Below are 16,280 nucleotides of genomic sequence, written 5' to 3'. Positions count from 1 at the left end.
TCGTTGGTACCAATGTGCACCACGACTTCTGGCTGCTCCCCCTCCCCCTTAAGGATCCTGAAGACACGATCCGAGACATCCCTGGCCCTGGCACCCGGGAGGCAACATACCTTCCGGGAGTCTCGCTCGCGACCACAGAATCTCCTATCTATTCCCCTAACCATTGAATCTCCTACAACTATTGCTTTACTATTCTCCCCCCTTCCCTTCTGAGCCCCAGAGCCAGACTCAGTGCCAGAGACCTGGCCGCTAGGGCCTTCCCCCGGTAGGTCATCCCCCCCAACAGCATCCAAAATGGTATACTTGTTTTGAAGGGGAACGGCCACGAGGGATCCCTGCACTTTCTGCCTGTTTGTTTTTTTCCCCCTGACTGTAACCCAGCTATTCTTGTCCTGTACCTTGGGTGTGGTTACCTCCTTGTAACTCTTCTCAATCACCCCCTCTGCCTCCCGGATGATCCGAAGTTCATCCAGCTTCAGCTCCAGTTCCCTAACACGGTCTTTGAGGAGCTGAAGTTGGGTGCACTTCCCGCAGGTATAGTCAGTGGGGACACCGGTGGTATCCCTCACCACCCACATCCTACAGGAGGAGCATGTAACTGGCCTAGCCTCCATCCCCTCTTACCTGACAGAATATAGCTGCCCTGTGGACTAACTAGATCTCCGCCCACCGACCCTGCTCCCAGTCAGCTACACTTTCTGTAAACTCCTGGCTCTCTTCGCACTCTTTGCGGAAATGTCGGAAACAAAATGAAAGGAGCGCCTTACTCCCTCCTCACCTAACTCCCTCGGTCACCAAACTCTCACTATCGCACTCAAATGCACCAAATTCAGCACTCCCTCAGTCACCAAACTCTCACTACAGCACTCAAATGCACCAAATTCAGCACTCAGTGCAAACAAAGTCTGCACTGTAGGGGATCACTTTTATACTGTGAATCTAGCCTCTGTAAAACTGGCCTAATCCAATTAACTAATTAACAAGCTCCAGCTGCAAGTGCCTACAAGTAGAAGCCGGTTTAAAGCTTATTGAAAATTCACCTTCTTCTAAACCAAACAGCAACTTTTAAGTTAATAAACTAAATAAAAGAAAGACTAAACTTTAGATAAAAATGAAGCCTTATACTCCCTCGGTCACCAAACTCTCACTATCGCACTCAAATGCACCAAATTCAGCACTCAGTGCAAACAAAGTCTGCACTGTAGGGGATCACTTTTATACTGTGAATCTAGCCTCTGTAAAACTGGCCTAATCCAATTAACTAATTAACAAGCTCCAGCTGCAAGTGCCTACAAGTAGAAGCCGGTTTAAAGCTTATTGAAAATTCACCTTCTTCTAAACCAAACAGCAACTTTTAAGTTAATAAACTAAATAAAAGAAAGACTAAACTTTAGATAAAAATGAAGCCTTATACTCCCTCGGTCACCAAACTCTCACTATCGCACTCAAATGCACCAAATTCAGCACTCAGTGCAAACTCATTGAAGCTCGTGTAATTAGTAAGTTGTAAACCAATCGGGGATAGTCTATTAACTTCGACCATGTAGTTTCTGCTTGGCACCAATCACTTAACAGATGTCCTTTAGACGTTTCATACCACATACATTGAGCAAGATATAAGTTAGTTTATGTTACTTGTTACTGTGCCCACCCCAGTCCAGCAACAGCATCTCCACATCATAAGTTAGTTTGGTTATAAGTTTTAGTACTTAACATATCAGGAGGTTGCAATAATTTTATGATTTGGAGCAAACTCAAGTATCTATGAATATCATTCCAATCCATTGGTATTAAATATCTGGAACAAACTTGAGGCTTTTTACTTACTGGTAGCGAAGGTGAACAGTGGCAACCACTTCAGTTAATATCGCTTGATTCAAACTGAAGTGGTTTTGTGCCTCACAGTTAAACTGTGATATCTGGTTTTATTCCAATTCACTACTCATCATGCAGATATTGTGCTGATCATATATCTAATAATCTAATTTAACTTTGCATTCTAGTTCTTGGTGACATCGATTCGTGCAAACTACAGCTATCTTTGTGAACCTGTGGATTACAGCAACAGTGAGCTTGGACTACGGGTGAGAAACATGAATAGAAAAAGTGGTTAAAGATCTATTAGTAGATCAGGTGTCCAACAATTAAGTTTGATTCTGTGAACTGGGGGAAGATTTGTAGAATGGGCATATCTCCCGTCACTGGTTGTTCAGTAGAATAATGCAGGTTATTTCATGAAAAGAAGTGAGAATATTTTCCTGTGCAGATTTAATTTGACCTCTACAGTATGCTTCATTGTTGATTCAGAGTTAAAAATACAATATTTCAGAATTTCGAAGGGGGCTAAAAAGTCGAGGCTTGAAGTCAAGTAAGACAACATGATTGCAAACTTTTCTGAGTGTAGATGCGTGGCTGATACTCTTTATTCCAGGTTCGATGATGCCAGTTGTTCGATAACCTTGTAAACTAGATCAGCTGTTTAAATCATTTGCATGCATGCATCTTCAATCTCTCTGAAGACTAATCAATTTAACAGTGGATGAGATGAAGTTGGGTTCAAGCTGCCAGCTGTTTTACTGGCCACAAGTTAAAATTTACAGGGCAAAACTACTTGCATTTGTGAAATTATGTAAATGAAGCACATGTAATGCTAGTTCCACTTTGGTGGGTTGACCTACTTAAACATCATAACCCCTCTGCAATCTTTACTACAGCCCAGGACCAAGATAAGGAACATGCAGCTTTTTACCTTTTTTAATCCTCACCCTGGACTAGTGAATGGTCAATTCCAGCCACACTTGACCCGGAGTCACAACACAAGTGAATTAACCAATAATTATTAGAAAAATGCCCGAAACCTTGGCCCATGGCTGCCCAAATATTAACATCACCAGTTTGTAAGTTTAGACACAATTACTGTTTATTTATAATAAGAACTATAATAAAATATGCACAAATACAATTGGTTGACTCTTATTCCCCACTTTAACCTGCCTTCCACCTTCTATATATATATTATATATATATATGCAAGAAAGACAAACACAGAGGGAGGGAAAGGGTGGGAAAAAAACATCAGTAAGGGGAAAAAGAGTCTTTGTTTCAGGAGGGTGTTTCTAGCACCATACTCCTGTTCAAACCTTGCTTTTAGTTTGAGTTCTTACTGTAGATTCATTTGAGTCTCTGTAGTTCCAAAAATACAGCACTCACAGCCTTTCTGGAGAGAGTGAGAGAGTGTCCAAGTCTTTTGTTTGCAGTCCGTAATGGATTTCATGTAGATTCATTCAGGTTCTCTGCAGCTTCAGGAATACAGCACTCTCAGCCTTTCTGGAGAAAACATGAAGGAGAGAGAGCGAGAGCGTGTCCTTTTCCCTCTTTGCTTCCAGGAGTCAAACTGAGTTCCTTGGGACTCTGGAAATCATTCCACTGGGATAGGATCCAATTACCACTTGTTACCGGGCAGAATACGTCCTTTGGCCAATTAACTGGACACCAGCCAATCAGTCAAACAGAGTCCCTCTTTGATGCCACAAAGTCTGAAGCTCCTGTTCAAACTAGCAGAGGCTAGCGGAGTGTTCTCTCCTGTAACTTCTGAATTCCTCATTCTCTCTGCTGCTTGACTTAAAGATACATGTCCATTAATCGTCCATGGACCAAAATGATAACGGCAAAAAATGTTTTAAAGGGGGAATAAACAGGAAGGACTCTTACAGCCCCGTGCTCTAATTTTTAAAACTACTCTCGGTATCAAAAGGCCTGGCAATATATTACTTTCCACTCGGCTGAGACATCAGAGATTTCGAACACAGTGGTAAGAAGTGTTTTTCCGAATACCCACACAAATTGCAGGTCATTTATTATTTGTTTACTCCTTGGCTGCCTTTCTTTAAAAAAGACTCCGAATACATATTTCTTTTTTATAAACCAGCATTCAAGTAACCTTTTTCTAAAGCCTTTATGTGGAGAAATGATCAAACAATTGAGATATGTGACATTGTTTCAAAAGCAAGGCTTAAAAATAGTTGGTAGTTCATATTTCTAATTTTCTTTTAGTTTCTTTCTGCCAGCAAATAATGAGAGAATGGGCGCGATTCTCCGGCGAGAGCACAACGTGGCCGGAGAATCCTGGGAGGGGTCTACAGCGAGCCTCCCGACAGCCTCCGCGCCTCGCGAGATATCGGAGTCGGAACTCTGCCCCAAATGGGCGTGACAAAACGCCGCTCCCGGAAGTAGGTCGTAATCCTACTTATGACCTACCTGCCCGGGATCCATCGGCCTCCCTTGATTCTCCAGTTTCCCCAGGGAGGCTGCAACTGGACGCTGGTCAGTGCTAATCCACACAAGTGGGTGGTCAGGGTAAGTGCAGGATAGCCCCTGGCCCTCCCCCTGGAAGGCGGGCACATTGGCACTGCCCAGCTGGCAAGGAACACTGCCTGGGTGCCAGGGTGGCAGTGCAAGGGTGCCCGAGTAGCAGGTGGCACTGCCAGGGAGCGAGGGGGCCATGTCCATGAAATGATGGTGAAAAGGGGTTTGACGGGTGGGGAGTGCAGGGCATGTAAATAGGGGCCTCTGGGAGGTTGGAGGGTTGATGGGTGGGGGTTCTAGAAAGGAGGGGCTGCTGTAAAAGGAGTTAGGCGGATCTCAAGAGGGTGGGGACCCCATAGTGGGGTGTCCTCACTTAGGCGGTGTGGGTAATGTCCATGTGTGTGGGGGGTGACATTGCCCATGGGTGGGAGGTGTGGGGGACCCACAAGCTCACTTAGAGATTGGGGTACTCTTTCAGGCTCCCCAGCATTCAATTTTGTAAGTGTGGGCTAAACCTGTGAGAAATTCCCCAGGGCCCAAAAAGTGACTAACTGTCATTGAATAGCAGTGGGGAACTCACTGGCAGGGAACTCAGAAAATTTTGGGGAGAATCGCACCCTGTAACTTTTACTGATGGGAGTTTAAAGATTCGCTGAATGAGATTTCAGTCTTGTATTGCAAGTGCATTCACAACTGCACACTGTCAGACAAACTCGTGCTTCTAGATGAGGACTATCATTTCCTTCTCGGCCACTTAATAAAGGGAAGATGCTTCGTCAATGTGAAAAATCTCTCCACACCCCTACCCTCGTCCTGCCTACTGAAGCAAGGGTAAACGATTGACTAAGTCAACACAAATTTCTTTTAATTAAAGACAGACTTGTTAATTGTGAAGATTTCGAGATTAGAGTGCACCATACAGTATGTTTGGTATTTTCAATTCCCAAGTACAGACATAGTGTACTACTATCCAGCAGGGAGTATCAAACTAATGTGAGACAGGAGATTCCTCCTTGAAACTTTTCCATGACTGCCATCAATGTTGGTTCATGATTGACAGAGGACTGTTATTTTTCCTCCTTGATCTCTGCATTACTTTTCCGCCAATCCAGTTTTCAGTGGTGGTGATGATGAAAAAGCACCCTCTCCTGATTATCATTACTGGTTTTGCTTTGATATCGGTGAAAGCAATGAGAAGCTGGACCATTTTTATGTGGAGGCTACCAAGTAGAGTTGCAAAGCAGCCAACAGAATAGGTTTAAAGACATGGGCCTGGATTCTCCAACAACGTGCCGGGTCGGATAATCGCTGGGGGGGGGGGGGGGGGCGGAGCGTTTTCTTTGAATATAAATTTTTGTTATGACTAGGTGAGCCTTTCTATTCGGCCTCAACAAAGGTTTACATTTCTTTTTCATGAGGAGATGCCTTTTCCAAATTAGAATGTATTTAACTATTGAAGTAGGGAGCAATAAGGAGCAAATCAAACAAGCTTTTCTTGAGTTGGGAAAGAGCAAATTTATTAACCAACAAACCCAAAGAAAAATGATGATAAACTCAACGCCTCACACACACATGGGTATCAGAAATAAAGGAAGTTACGGGTATCAGAAATAAAGGAAGTTAAGAGTATAATTTTTTTTTAAAAATACTATCGTGTGTCCTTTGAGTGTCCTTGAGATGTAGACTTTTAAACACATGGCTGATTTGGATTAGCTGTTTTCCTGAATACCGTCAGATGTAGAACATGTTGTCATTTTTACAAGGTCTTGTTTGTTGTTAGATTCGTAGTAGTGTTGGCGTCTAAATAGGATAATACACTTGTTTCAAAAGAGAGAGAGCCCAGAACATAGACCATACAGTGCAGAAGAAGACCATTCGGCCTTTCGAGTCTGCACCAACCCACTTAAGCCCTCGCTTCCACCCTATCCCCGTAACCCAAGAACCCCTCCTACCCTTTTGGACACTAAGGGAAATTTAGCATGGCCAATCCATCTAACTTGCACGTCTTTGGACTGTGGGAAGAGACCGGAGCACCCGGAGGAAACCCACGCAGACATGGGGAGAACGTGCAGACTCCGCACAGACAGTGACCCAGCTGGGAATTGAACCTGTGACCCTAGCGTTGTGAAGCCACAGTGAAAGCCCAGCTTTCAACCCATTTCCTCTGCTAAAATTATTCTTGACACTCCCTGTGCCTCTTGCAATCTTCTGTAGTGGCTGGCAGTCTTGCCCTGAAATACTTCACCTATAGTGTATTTCCAAGGGGTTTTAGGTGGGTCTGTTTGTTTCAATATCAAGCAATTTACATTTTAATGTATTTCCCTGAGACAGTGACGGGTTTCAAAGGATCTCTGATTAATTTGTTTTTCAGTATTACGGTGGCAGAAAGGACATTTGATGAGGACTCGTCTACTGAGGTAGTATGGGCTGAGGTTAGAAACAGAAAAGGAGAGGTCACCCTGTTAGGGGTTTTCTATCGGCCTCCGAAAAGTTCCAGAGATGTAGAGGAGAGGATTGCAAAGATGATTCTGGATAGGAGCGAAAGCAACAGGGTAGTTGTTATGGGGGACTTTAACTTTCCAAATATTGACTGGAAACGCTATAGTTCGAGTACTTTAGATGGGTCCGTTTTTGTCCAATGTGTGCAGGAGGGTTTCCTGACACAGTATGTATATAGGCCAATGAGAGGCGAGGCCATATTGGATTTGGTACTGGGTAATGAACCAGGACAAGTGTTCGATTTGGAGGTAGGTGAGCACTTTGGTGATAGTGACCACAATTCGATTAAGTTTACTTTAGTGATGGAAAGGGATAGGTATATATCGCAGAGCAAGAGTTATATCTGGGGGAAAGGCAATTATGATGCGATGAGGCAAGATTTAGGATGCAACGGATGGAGAGAAAAACTGCAAGGGATAGGCACAATGGAAATGTGGAGCTTGTTCAAGGAACAGCTACTGCGTGTCCTTGATAAGTATGTACCTGTCAGGCAGGGAGGAAGTGGTCGAGCAAGGGAACCGTGGTTTACTAAAGCAGTCGAAACACTTGTCAAGAGGAAGAAGGAGGCTTATGTAAAGATGAGACATGAAGGTTCAGTTAGGGCGCTCGAGGGTTACAAGTTAGCTAGGAAGGACCTAAAGAGAGAACTAAGAAGAGCCAGGAGGGGACATGGAAGTCTTTGGCAGGTAGGATCAAGGGTAACCCTAAAGCTTTCTATAGATATGTCAGGAATAAAAGAATGACTAGGGTAAGAGTACGGCCAGTCAAGGACAGTAGTGGGAAGCTGTGCTTGGAGTCTGAGGAGATAGGAGAGGTGCTAAATGAATATTTTTCATCAGTATTCACACAGGAAAAAGACAATGTTGTCGAGGAGAATACTGAGATTCAGGCTACTAGAATAGAAGGGCTTGAGGTTCATAAGGAGGAGGTGTTAGCAATTCTGGAAAGCGTGAAAATAGATAAGTCCCCTGGGCCGGATGGGATTTATCCTAGGATTCTCTGGGAAGCTAGCGAGGAGATTGCTGAGCCTTTGGCTTTGATCTTTAAGTCATCTTTGTCTACAGGAATAGTGCCAGAAAACTGGAGGATAGCAAATGTTGTCCCCTTGTTCAAGAAGGGGAGTAGAGACAACCCCGCTAACTATAGACCAGTGAGCCTTACTTCTGTTGTGGGCAAAATCTTGGAAAGGTTTATAAGAGATCGGGTGTATAATCATCTGGAAAGATAGTCAACATGGTTTTGTGAAGGGTAGGTCGTGCCTTACAAACCTTATTGATTTCTTTGAGAAGTTGACCAAACAGGTGAATGAGGGTGAAGCAGTTGATGTGGTGTATATGGATTTCAGTAAAGCTTTTGATAATGTTCCCCACGGTAGGCTACTGCAGAAAATACGGAAGCATGGGATTCAGGGAGATTTAGCAGTTTGGATCAGAAATTGGCTAGCTGGAAGAAGACAAAGGGTGGTGGTTGATGGGAAGTGTTCAGACTGGAGTCCAGTTACTAGTGGTGTACCACAAGGATCTGTTTTGGGGCCACTGCTGTTTGTCATTTTTATAAATGACCTGGAGGAGGGCATAGAAGGATGGGTGAGTAAATTTGCAGATGACACTAATGTCGGTGGAGTTGTGGACAGTGAAATGAAATGAAAATCGCTTATTTTCACAAGTAGGCTTCAAATGAAGTTACTGTGAAAAGCCGCTAGTCGCCACATTCCGGTGCCTGTTCGGGGAGGCTGGTACAGGAATTGAACCGTGCTGCTGGCCTGCCTTAAAAGCCAGCGATTTAGCCCAGTGTGCTAAACCAGTTAGTGCGGAAGGATATTACAAGTTACAGAGGGACATAGATAAGCTGCAGCACTGGGCTGAGAGGTGGCAAATGGAGTTTAATGCAGAAAAGTGTGAGGTGATTCATTTTGGAAGGAGTAACAGGAAGGCAGAGTACTGGGCTAATGGTAAGATTCGTGGCAGTGTCGATGAACAGAGAGATCTCTGTGTCCATGTACATAGATCCCTGAAATTTGCCACCCAGGTTGAGAGGGTTGTTAAGAAGGCGTACGGTGTGTTAGCTTTTATTGGTAGAGGGATTGAGTCTCGGAGCCATGAGGTCATGTTGCAGCTGTACAATATTCTGGTGCGGCCGCATTGGGAGTATTGTGTACAATTCTGGTCGCCGCATTTTAGGAAGGATGTGGAAGCATTGGAAAGGGTGCAGAGGAGATTTACCAGAATGTTGCCTGGTATGGAGGGAAGATCTTATGAGGAAAGGCTGAGGGACTTGAGGCTGTTTTTGTTAGAGAGAAGAAGGTTAAGAGGTGACTTAATTGAGGCATACAAGATGATCAGAGGATTGGATTGGGTGGACGGTGAGAGCCTTTTTCCTTGGATGGTGATGTCTAGCACGAGGGGACATAGCTTTAAATTGAGGGGAGATAGATATAGGACAGATGTCAGAGGTAGGTTCTTTACTCGGAGAGTAGTAAGGGCGTGGAATGCCATGCCTGCAACAGTAGTGTATTCGCCAACACTAAGGGCATTCAAATGGTCATTGGATAGGCATATGGACGATAAGGGAATAGTGTAGATGGACTTTAGAGTGGTTTCACAGGTCGGCGCAACATCGAGGGCCGAAGGTCCTCTACTGCGCTGTAATGTTCTATGTTCTATCTTGGAAGATGGCCTTATCTTTTGATGACCTTGACTTTTTAAGTAGTTCTATCTCATTTCAAATTGCAAAATTTCCAGTCAGTTGAAACTTGAAAGGTCATTTTCAAAATTAAAGGGGCACAGTTTTTATGATGAACAGAGATTTCCACTGTGTAAGTGTGAAAATTGATTGACCCCCCCCAAAAAAACTCTCCCCTCTCCCCAACACAAATTCATCCCCCAAATCATCTCCTCATTACAGTTTGCATAATGGCTTGGATATTTAAACTTTTATCACTGCAATCGGTAAAACGTAATGCAGAATTGTAAAACTGTCTTTTTATGCATTGATTCTTCTGCTGTGTCTTCCACACAAAGGTTTGCCCCTGGATAGTGCAAGATTCACTCTGACATTACATTTGGGTCCAAGGAACATGAACAGAATTATAGTAATGAACCCTGATGCCTAGACATGGGAAGGTCATTCTAAACCAATGCTTGTTCTTGTACCAGCACTCGCATGATAAAACCCCTAATGTATGCATGCCACTTCAATTCTATTTGACCCGGCTGTACTCAGCTGATTTTCCATATTTTTCCCCAACCAAATACTCTATCACATACTGGATATCATACTTTTGCTTTATCCCATGTTGAAGTGACATGTTTCTGCGAACTTTTTATTCTGACAATTATTTAATTATAGAATTACTAACGCTGGGCTCTATTTCCACAAATTTTCGATAATTAATGCATAATGTACAATATGTGAAGTTATTTGGAAGTGTGAATCAACATACGAAGATGCAGAAAACATACTTTGATTTAAGTGGTCGAATTTGAAGTTTGGAATATCAAGTGTACACAAGGACCACCGGGTTGGTAGCAACCCTGTAGATCATCAGCATATTCATTGCTACCAAGATTTAAGCATCAAAGCAAATTGCAAATCAAAGCAAAATATACATGTTGCATATATTCCTATAAAATATTTTAAAAATCAACTCCAGTTGCATTTTGTGGCTAACTGTTATTGCCTGCCAATAACTGTTTTGTGTTGTAAAATCTGAGCATTTAATACTGAAACTAATCGAGAAGGAGAATCAAAACAAGTAACTCCTCAGGGATAGGTGATATTCATTCTAGATAGTAAGTGAGATTTGTCATTTTGAGGAATTTTCTGGACCCTCGAGTTACTAGGAGATTGGAAATAGGCAAAGATCGCGCCATTTTTTAAATGGCAGCAAAGCAGATGGGGGCAATAACAGACGCATTAATCGTTGTTTAGTACCTTTGTAAAATAATGGAATCCGTTATTAACAATAAATATAATAATCTTTATTGTCACAAGTAGGCTTACATTAACACTGCAATGAAGTTACTGTGAAAAACCCCTAGTTGCCACATTCAAGTGCCTGTTCGGGTACACGGAGAATTCAGTATGTTCAATTCACCTAACAGCACATCTTTCGGTACTTGTGGGAGGAAACCGGAGCACCCGGAGGAAATCCACGCAGACATGGGGAGAAGGCGAAGACTCCGCACAGACAGTGACCGCAGCCGGGAATTGAACCTGGCGCTGTGAAGCAACAGTGCTAGCCACTATGCTTCCGTGCTGCCATATAAATATGAGGATTGTCTGCACAATGAAATGAAATGAAAATTGCTTAGTGTCACAAGTAGGCTTCCAATGAAGTTACTGTGAAAAGCCCCTAGTCGCCACATTCCGGCGCCTGTTCGGGGAGGCTGTTACGGGAATTGAACTGTGATGCTGGCCTGCCTTGGTCTGCTTTCAAAGCCAGCGATTTAGCCCTGTGCTAAACAGCCCCTGAGCCATTTTTAGCCCCCACAATTAGCCATTTTTATCGGGTAGATTTAGACATGGTAGACGCTGTCATTTTCAACTTTATCCAGGAAGTGAAAAGACAGGTACGCAATGGACCTTAGATTTACAAAGTTATGGAGGTTATGGATACATTTTTGGATTAGGTGAGAAACTGGCCAAAGAGAATGCATTTGTTACAGCAGATATGTTTAAGGAGGGGTTTTGGTGGGTGCTGAAGAGGGTTGAGTGAGGCATCCCAGTTATTGGCATTGGAGGTGCTATTGTTTCTAAATTGCTACAGTGACTTGGATTGAAAACCTCAGTACTATTTGGCTACATTTGCAGGTTATACCAAATTAACAGTTGAGTTTTTTTAAAAAATGCTGTTCAAAATCTATCTCAGCAGAATAGTGGCAAATCTCCAAGCCTGGCAAGGCCCCTAACAATGCTTCCCATTAGAGACCAATTTATTTTGTCTCCATATGTTATAAGCTGCTAGAGAGAATCCTCTTGCACCTTATCCAACCAACCATAGAGGGTGCACTATCCATAGACCAAGCTGGATTCCACAAGGAGCGCAGTACAGAAGACCAGGTACATGCCCTCACCACCCACATCGAAAATGGCTTTCAAAAGCAGTTGAAAACTTGAGTCATCTACCTCGATCTCTCTGCAGCCTACAACACTGTGTGGCATGAAGGCCTACTGGCCAAGCTTTCTAGTTCCTACCACCCTGGGTTGTTGATACCATCGCTTCTCTTCAAAACAAACTATTTCAAGTCCATATGGGCCCAAAGCTAGCACATGTAAGGGGCAACAATATGGCCTATCTTAAGGGTCAGTACTGGCCCCCACCCTGTTCAAACTATACATCACTGACCTGCCAGCCACATGCAGCCGCACGTTCATCTACGTAGATTACATCTGCTGTGCTTACCAAGCAAAAGATTTCAAGGACATTAACAGAGCTCTTAATGACAACCTCTGTGAACTCTCTGACTACAGTCAAAACTGGAACCTCAAGTCAATTGCTGTCAAAACCGTATTGTATGTCTATCACCTTGACAATGTAAGAAGTCACCAAGAACTTGGCCTCTACCTAAATGACAACCACATCAAACGCCATCCTACATCTGCCTATTTGCTGTCATTTTGGACTGCACACTGACCTTCAAGCCACACCTCCAGAAAGTCTGAGCTAAGCCGAAAACTTTCAGCACCCTCATCAACAAACTGGCAGGAAGCTCTTGGGGAGCCAACATCCGAAATTTTAAGAACCTCCTCTTTGGCTCTCTGCTACTCAGTGGCTAAATACTGCACATCATAGAATCTGTCTGGATGAACTCCGTGCACTGCAAACTGGTAGATGTCTAGCTGGATGAGACCATGAAGAACATCTCAGGAGTAATCCGGTTAACATGAATTGTCTTCCCGTGACCTGCAACCATGTGCCAGGACACATCTGTCATGTAGTTAACGCAACAGGATTGTTTAAAAAAAAGAGAGTGCAGAAAAATCTAGATCTGCCACTGTTGGAAGACATCACCCACCCACCCAGCAAACTCCTATCTCAAGGCAGCCAATCTAGACCAACCTGCCCAAGCTAGGCAGTTCTGTTGCTGACCTGTGGAAGGACCTTTTTGCACAACACCAACAACGCAGCCACGAATCCGATTTTGGTTGGTGATCCTATGTTAGAAATCCCAGGCTTGGATCGCCCATGTGGCGAATGGGCCAGACTGAAAAGGTTTCTCACTGGAGTCGGAGCCTGCCGCAACAACCCTTTTCCTTGAGGATACCATGACTCACCCCTGTGCAACTGTGGCGAAGTGCAAACCAAGGTGCGTATAATCGTCAAGTGCCCTGACCTGTGCTTCAGTGACGGCCTCAGAGCCCCACACCAGGCTGATGAGGAGCTGTCAACTGGCTGAAGGATTTCAAATTTGACATCTAACTGTGCATCAGTCCATGCAATAGTAGTAGTAATAGTGACAAATGAAATTGTCATGATACAAGTGAGGCAACACTTAAATTTTAAGTTTAAAAAAAAATACTGGAAATAAATACCACACATGTCAGCATTGGAAAAGAAAAAAGATAACCCAATATTTTGAGCAGAGCCTCATCAGAAATCTTTGGTGCAAAATGGCTACTCAAATCTTCAACCAGTTGTTTTCCAGATGGCGGTAATCTTGCTTTGCATTTCTACTATTTTATGTCTTTATTTTAGATTTTGCATTTTTGCAGTTTTCAAATTGTCTTTGTCTATTTACAGATGGCAAATGTCTGCTGGTGGTTTTTCTTCTCGAAAGTCATTGAACTGATGGATACAGTAAGTGACTGTTGTTTAATTTTTCAAACACAATATGTTGAATAGTTCCAGTGGTTATATTGCGTTTGGCTTTCAAAACTACTGCTAGTTTTTAAGAGGCTGTATTGCTACTTTACTCAGGATTTTTATTTCAAGGATTTTTTTGAATCTGAGACCAACATTCACAATTAATTTAATTGAGTGAACGTGTAAGTTGTTGGAAAGCTTTTTTTTAAATGATGCTGGATTGAGTGTAATTTGTTTTAACAGTGCTGCTTTTACCTCCAGGAGTGAAGTCCATGTCCCACCGTTTCTGACAGGGCAATATTATGGAGAGGGCTTCATTTTAGGTGACACCATGAACCAGTACATTTTTGACTGCTGGCTTTGTTTGGTTTGGTTGATCATCACCTGGAAGACCGAAAATTCTTGTTTCAAACTCCACTTGGAGATGTGAGTCAAGGCTCCAAGTGCCCGTTGAACTGGATGTTAAATTTGACCATTGAACAAAGGAACAAAAGTTTCCTATGTCCTGGCCAAAATTATTCCCGTAACATATTCCACCAAAAATACATGAACAGGCCATTCAACTCATGGCTATTTGAGAAGCATTTTGTGTGCAAAATGGCTGTCATGTTTGCCTGCCGAACTGTTGCTGCAGTTCCAAGTCATTTACTTGTGTTAAGTGCTGTGATATATTTCTGAAGGAAAATTTTTATTTAATAAATTTAGAATACCCAATTCATTTTTTCCAATAAAGGGGCAATTTAGCGTGGCCAATCCATCTACCCTGCACATCTTTGGGTTGTGGGTGCAAAACTCACGCAAACATGGGGAGAATGTGCCAACTCCACATGGACAGTGACCCAGAGCCGGGATTGAACCTGGGACCTCAGCGCCGTGAGGCAGTAGTGCTAACCACTGCGCCACCGTGCTGCCCTCCTGAAGGAAATTTTGAGGTGCTGCATAAATGCAGATATTTCTCTTTCTGTGACCTGAAGCTCTCGATCACTGCTGAATCTGTTTCATTCATGTTATTAAAGATATCTTTAACTTCTGTTGGAACAAAAAGAAAAACTCAAAATGAGTGTCACATGCCGGTTATAGTGTTGTGAGTGGGACTTTAACCTACCAGGGATTGGTTCGATAAATGGAGTTAGTATCCTGTTTTTTTAATGCTCATTCAAAGCAGCCAGCCATTAATTAGCATCTGAAATTTGGGACCTGGCTTCTGGACAATGAGAATGAGCTGCCAACTTATCACTTTTAGCTCATTGGTGTTGCATTGCTTTCACTTGCATGTCTCGCCAAGATGGTGAAGGAAGCTGTAAATGTGTCTGTCATAATATACACCAGTAGATCATGGTGCAGACACACACTGATGGACACACAGTGGGACCAATCAACATACACAACACCGCAGCCAATCACCAGTGAGAGCACACGCACTATAAAGACAGGGGGCATCAGAGTTCCCGCTTATTTGAGTAGCAGCTAGCTAGGAGCACAGAGCTCACAGCCTGTAACACAGACATTCACCATGTGCTGAGTGCATCAACTGGTTAGGACAAGGCAAAGGTCTTTAGTTAAAGCTAGTATCGTATTTACCCACAGTTCAAGTATGTTTAAATAGTTAACCTTTTAATAAAATAGTGTTGTACTACTTCAAGTGTTTGTGACCTGTATGTGATCCAGAACACCCAACACATCAGTGTCTGCTTTCTAATGTCTGTTATGGATTGGTAAAGTATGCTGTAAAATAAAAATTAAAACAGCTGAATAACATCAGCTATGCCACAGAATTTTTAACGAACATTTCAAGCATATTTTTCAATTGCCATGCTGCTAAATTATTTTGACATTCATCTCTGTGAAGTGCCACGCAAGAGGAGACTGAATGCAATCCTATTAGAAATTTAATCTCCCAGTGTGAAATATGATTTTCGTGGCTTTAAAATGGAATCTGAATAAAATCAATACTAATATCTCCTTAGAGATTTTACGCTTTCTTTAAAAAAAAAAGAGTGCTTTATCGAGACACACATTATTAATGGCCCTGGTCTGGTGATAGACGAGTCTGCCTGTATCTGAAATAATTAGTGAGTATCCTAAATAATACATTTCAGATCTAATGAACCCCATATCATAGTCGTAGATGTTTACAACATGGAAACGCAGGCCCTTTAGCCCAGCTTGTCCATGCCGCCCAGTTTCTATCATTAAACTAGTCCCACTTGCCCGCATGTGGCCCATATCCCTCGATACCCACCCTACCCATGTAACTCCAATAACTTTTTTTTAAAGAAAAAAATTGTATCTGCCTCTACCACTGCCTTTGGCAGCCTGTTCTAGATGCTCACCATCCTCTGTATGGTAAAAAAATTCTTCTCTGGTCTCTTTTGTATCTCCCCCCTCTCACCTTAAACCTATGCCCTCCAATTCTAGACTCCTTTACCTTTGGGGAAAGATGTTGACTACCTTATCTATGCTCATTATTTTATAGACCTCTATAAGCCTCCTGCGCTCCAGAGAAAAAAATCCCAGCCTGTCCTTATAACTCAGACCATCAAGTCCTGGTAGCATCCTCGCTAATCTCTTCTGCACTCTTTCTAGTTTAACAATATCCTTCCTATAACAGAACTGAACACAGTTTTCCATGTGTGGTCTTACCAATGTCTTGTACAACTTCCACAAGACG

General features: G+C 42.9%; 1 protein-coding gene across 3 annotated transcripts in view; it reads left to right on the top strand.

Moving 5' to 3' along the window:
* Positions 1-16,280, top strand: part of elovl8b (ELOVL fatty acid elongase 8b) — an 83,861-nt gene that overhangs the window by 56,226 nt on the left and 11,355 nt on the right. For all 3 annotated transcript variants that reach the window (XM_072510740.1, XM_072510738.1, XM_072510739.1), the window contains 2 exons: positions 2,004-2,084; positions 13,547-13,603. In XM_072510740.1, coding sequence (XP_072366841.1) covers positions 2,004-2,084; positions 13,547-13,603 — 138 coding nt within the window. The remainder of the gene's footprint in view (positions 1-2,003; positions 2,085-13,546; positions 13,604-16,280) is intronic.

Source organism: Scyliorhinus torazame, chromosome 7, assembly GCF_047496885.1.
Source record: "Scyliorhinus torazame isolate Kashiwa2021f chromosome 7, sScyTor2.1, whole genome shotgun sequence".
Classification (NCBI taxonomy): Eukaryota; Metazoa; Chordata; class Chondrichthyes; order Carcharhiniformes; family Scyliorhinidae; genus Scyliorhinus; species Scyliorhinus torazame.
The sequence above is the reverse complement of the archived record's forward strand: the minus strand, read 5'-3'. Positions and strand labels throughout refer to the sequence as shown.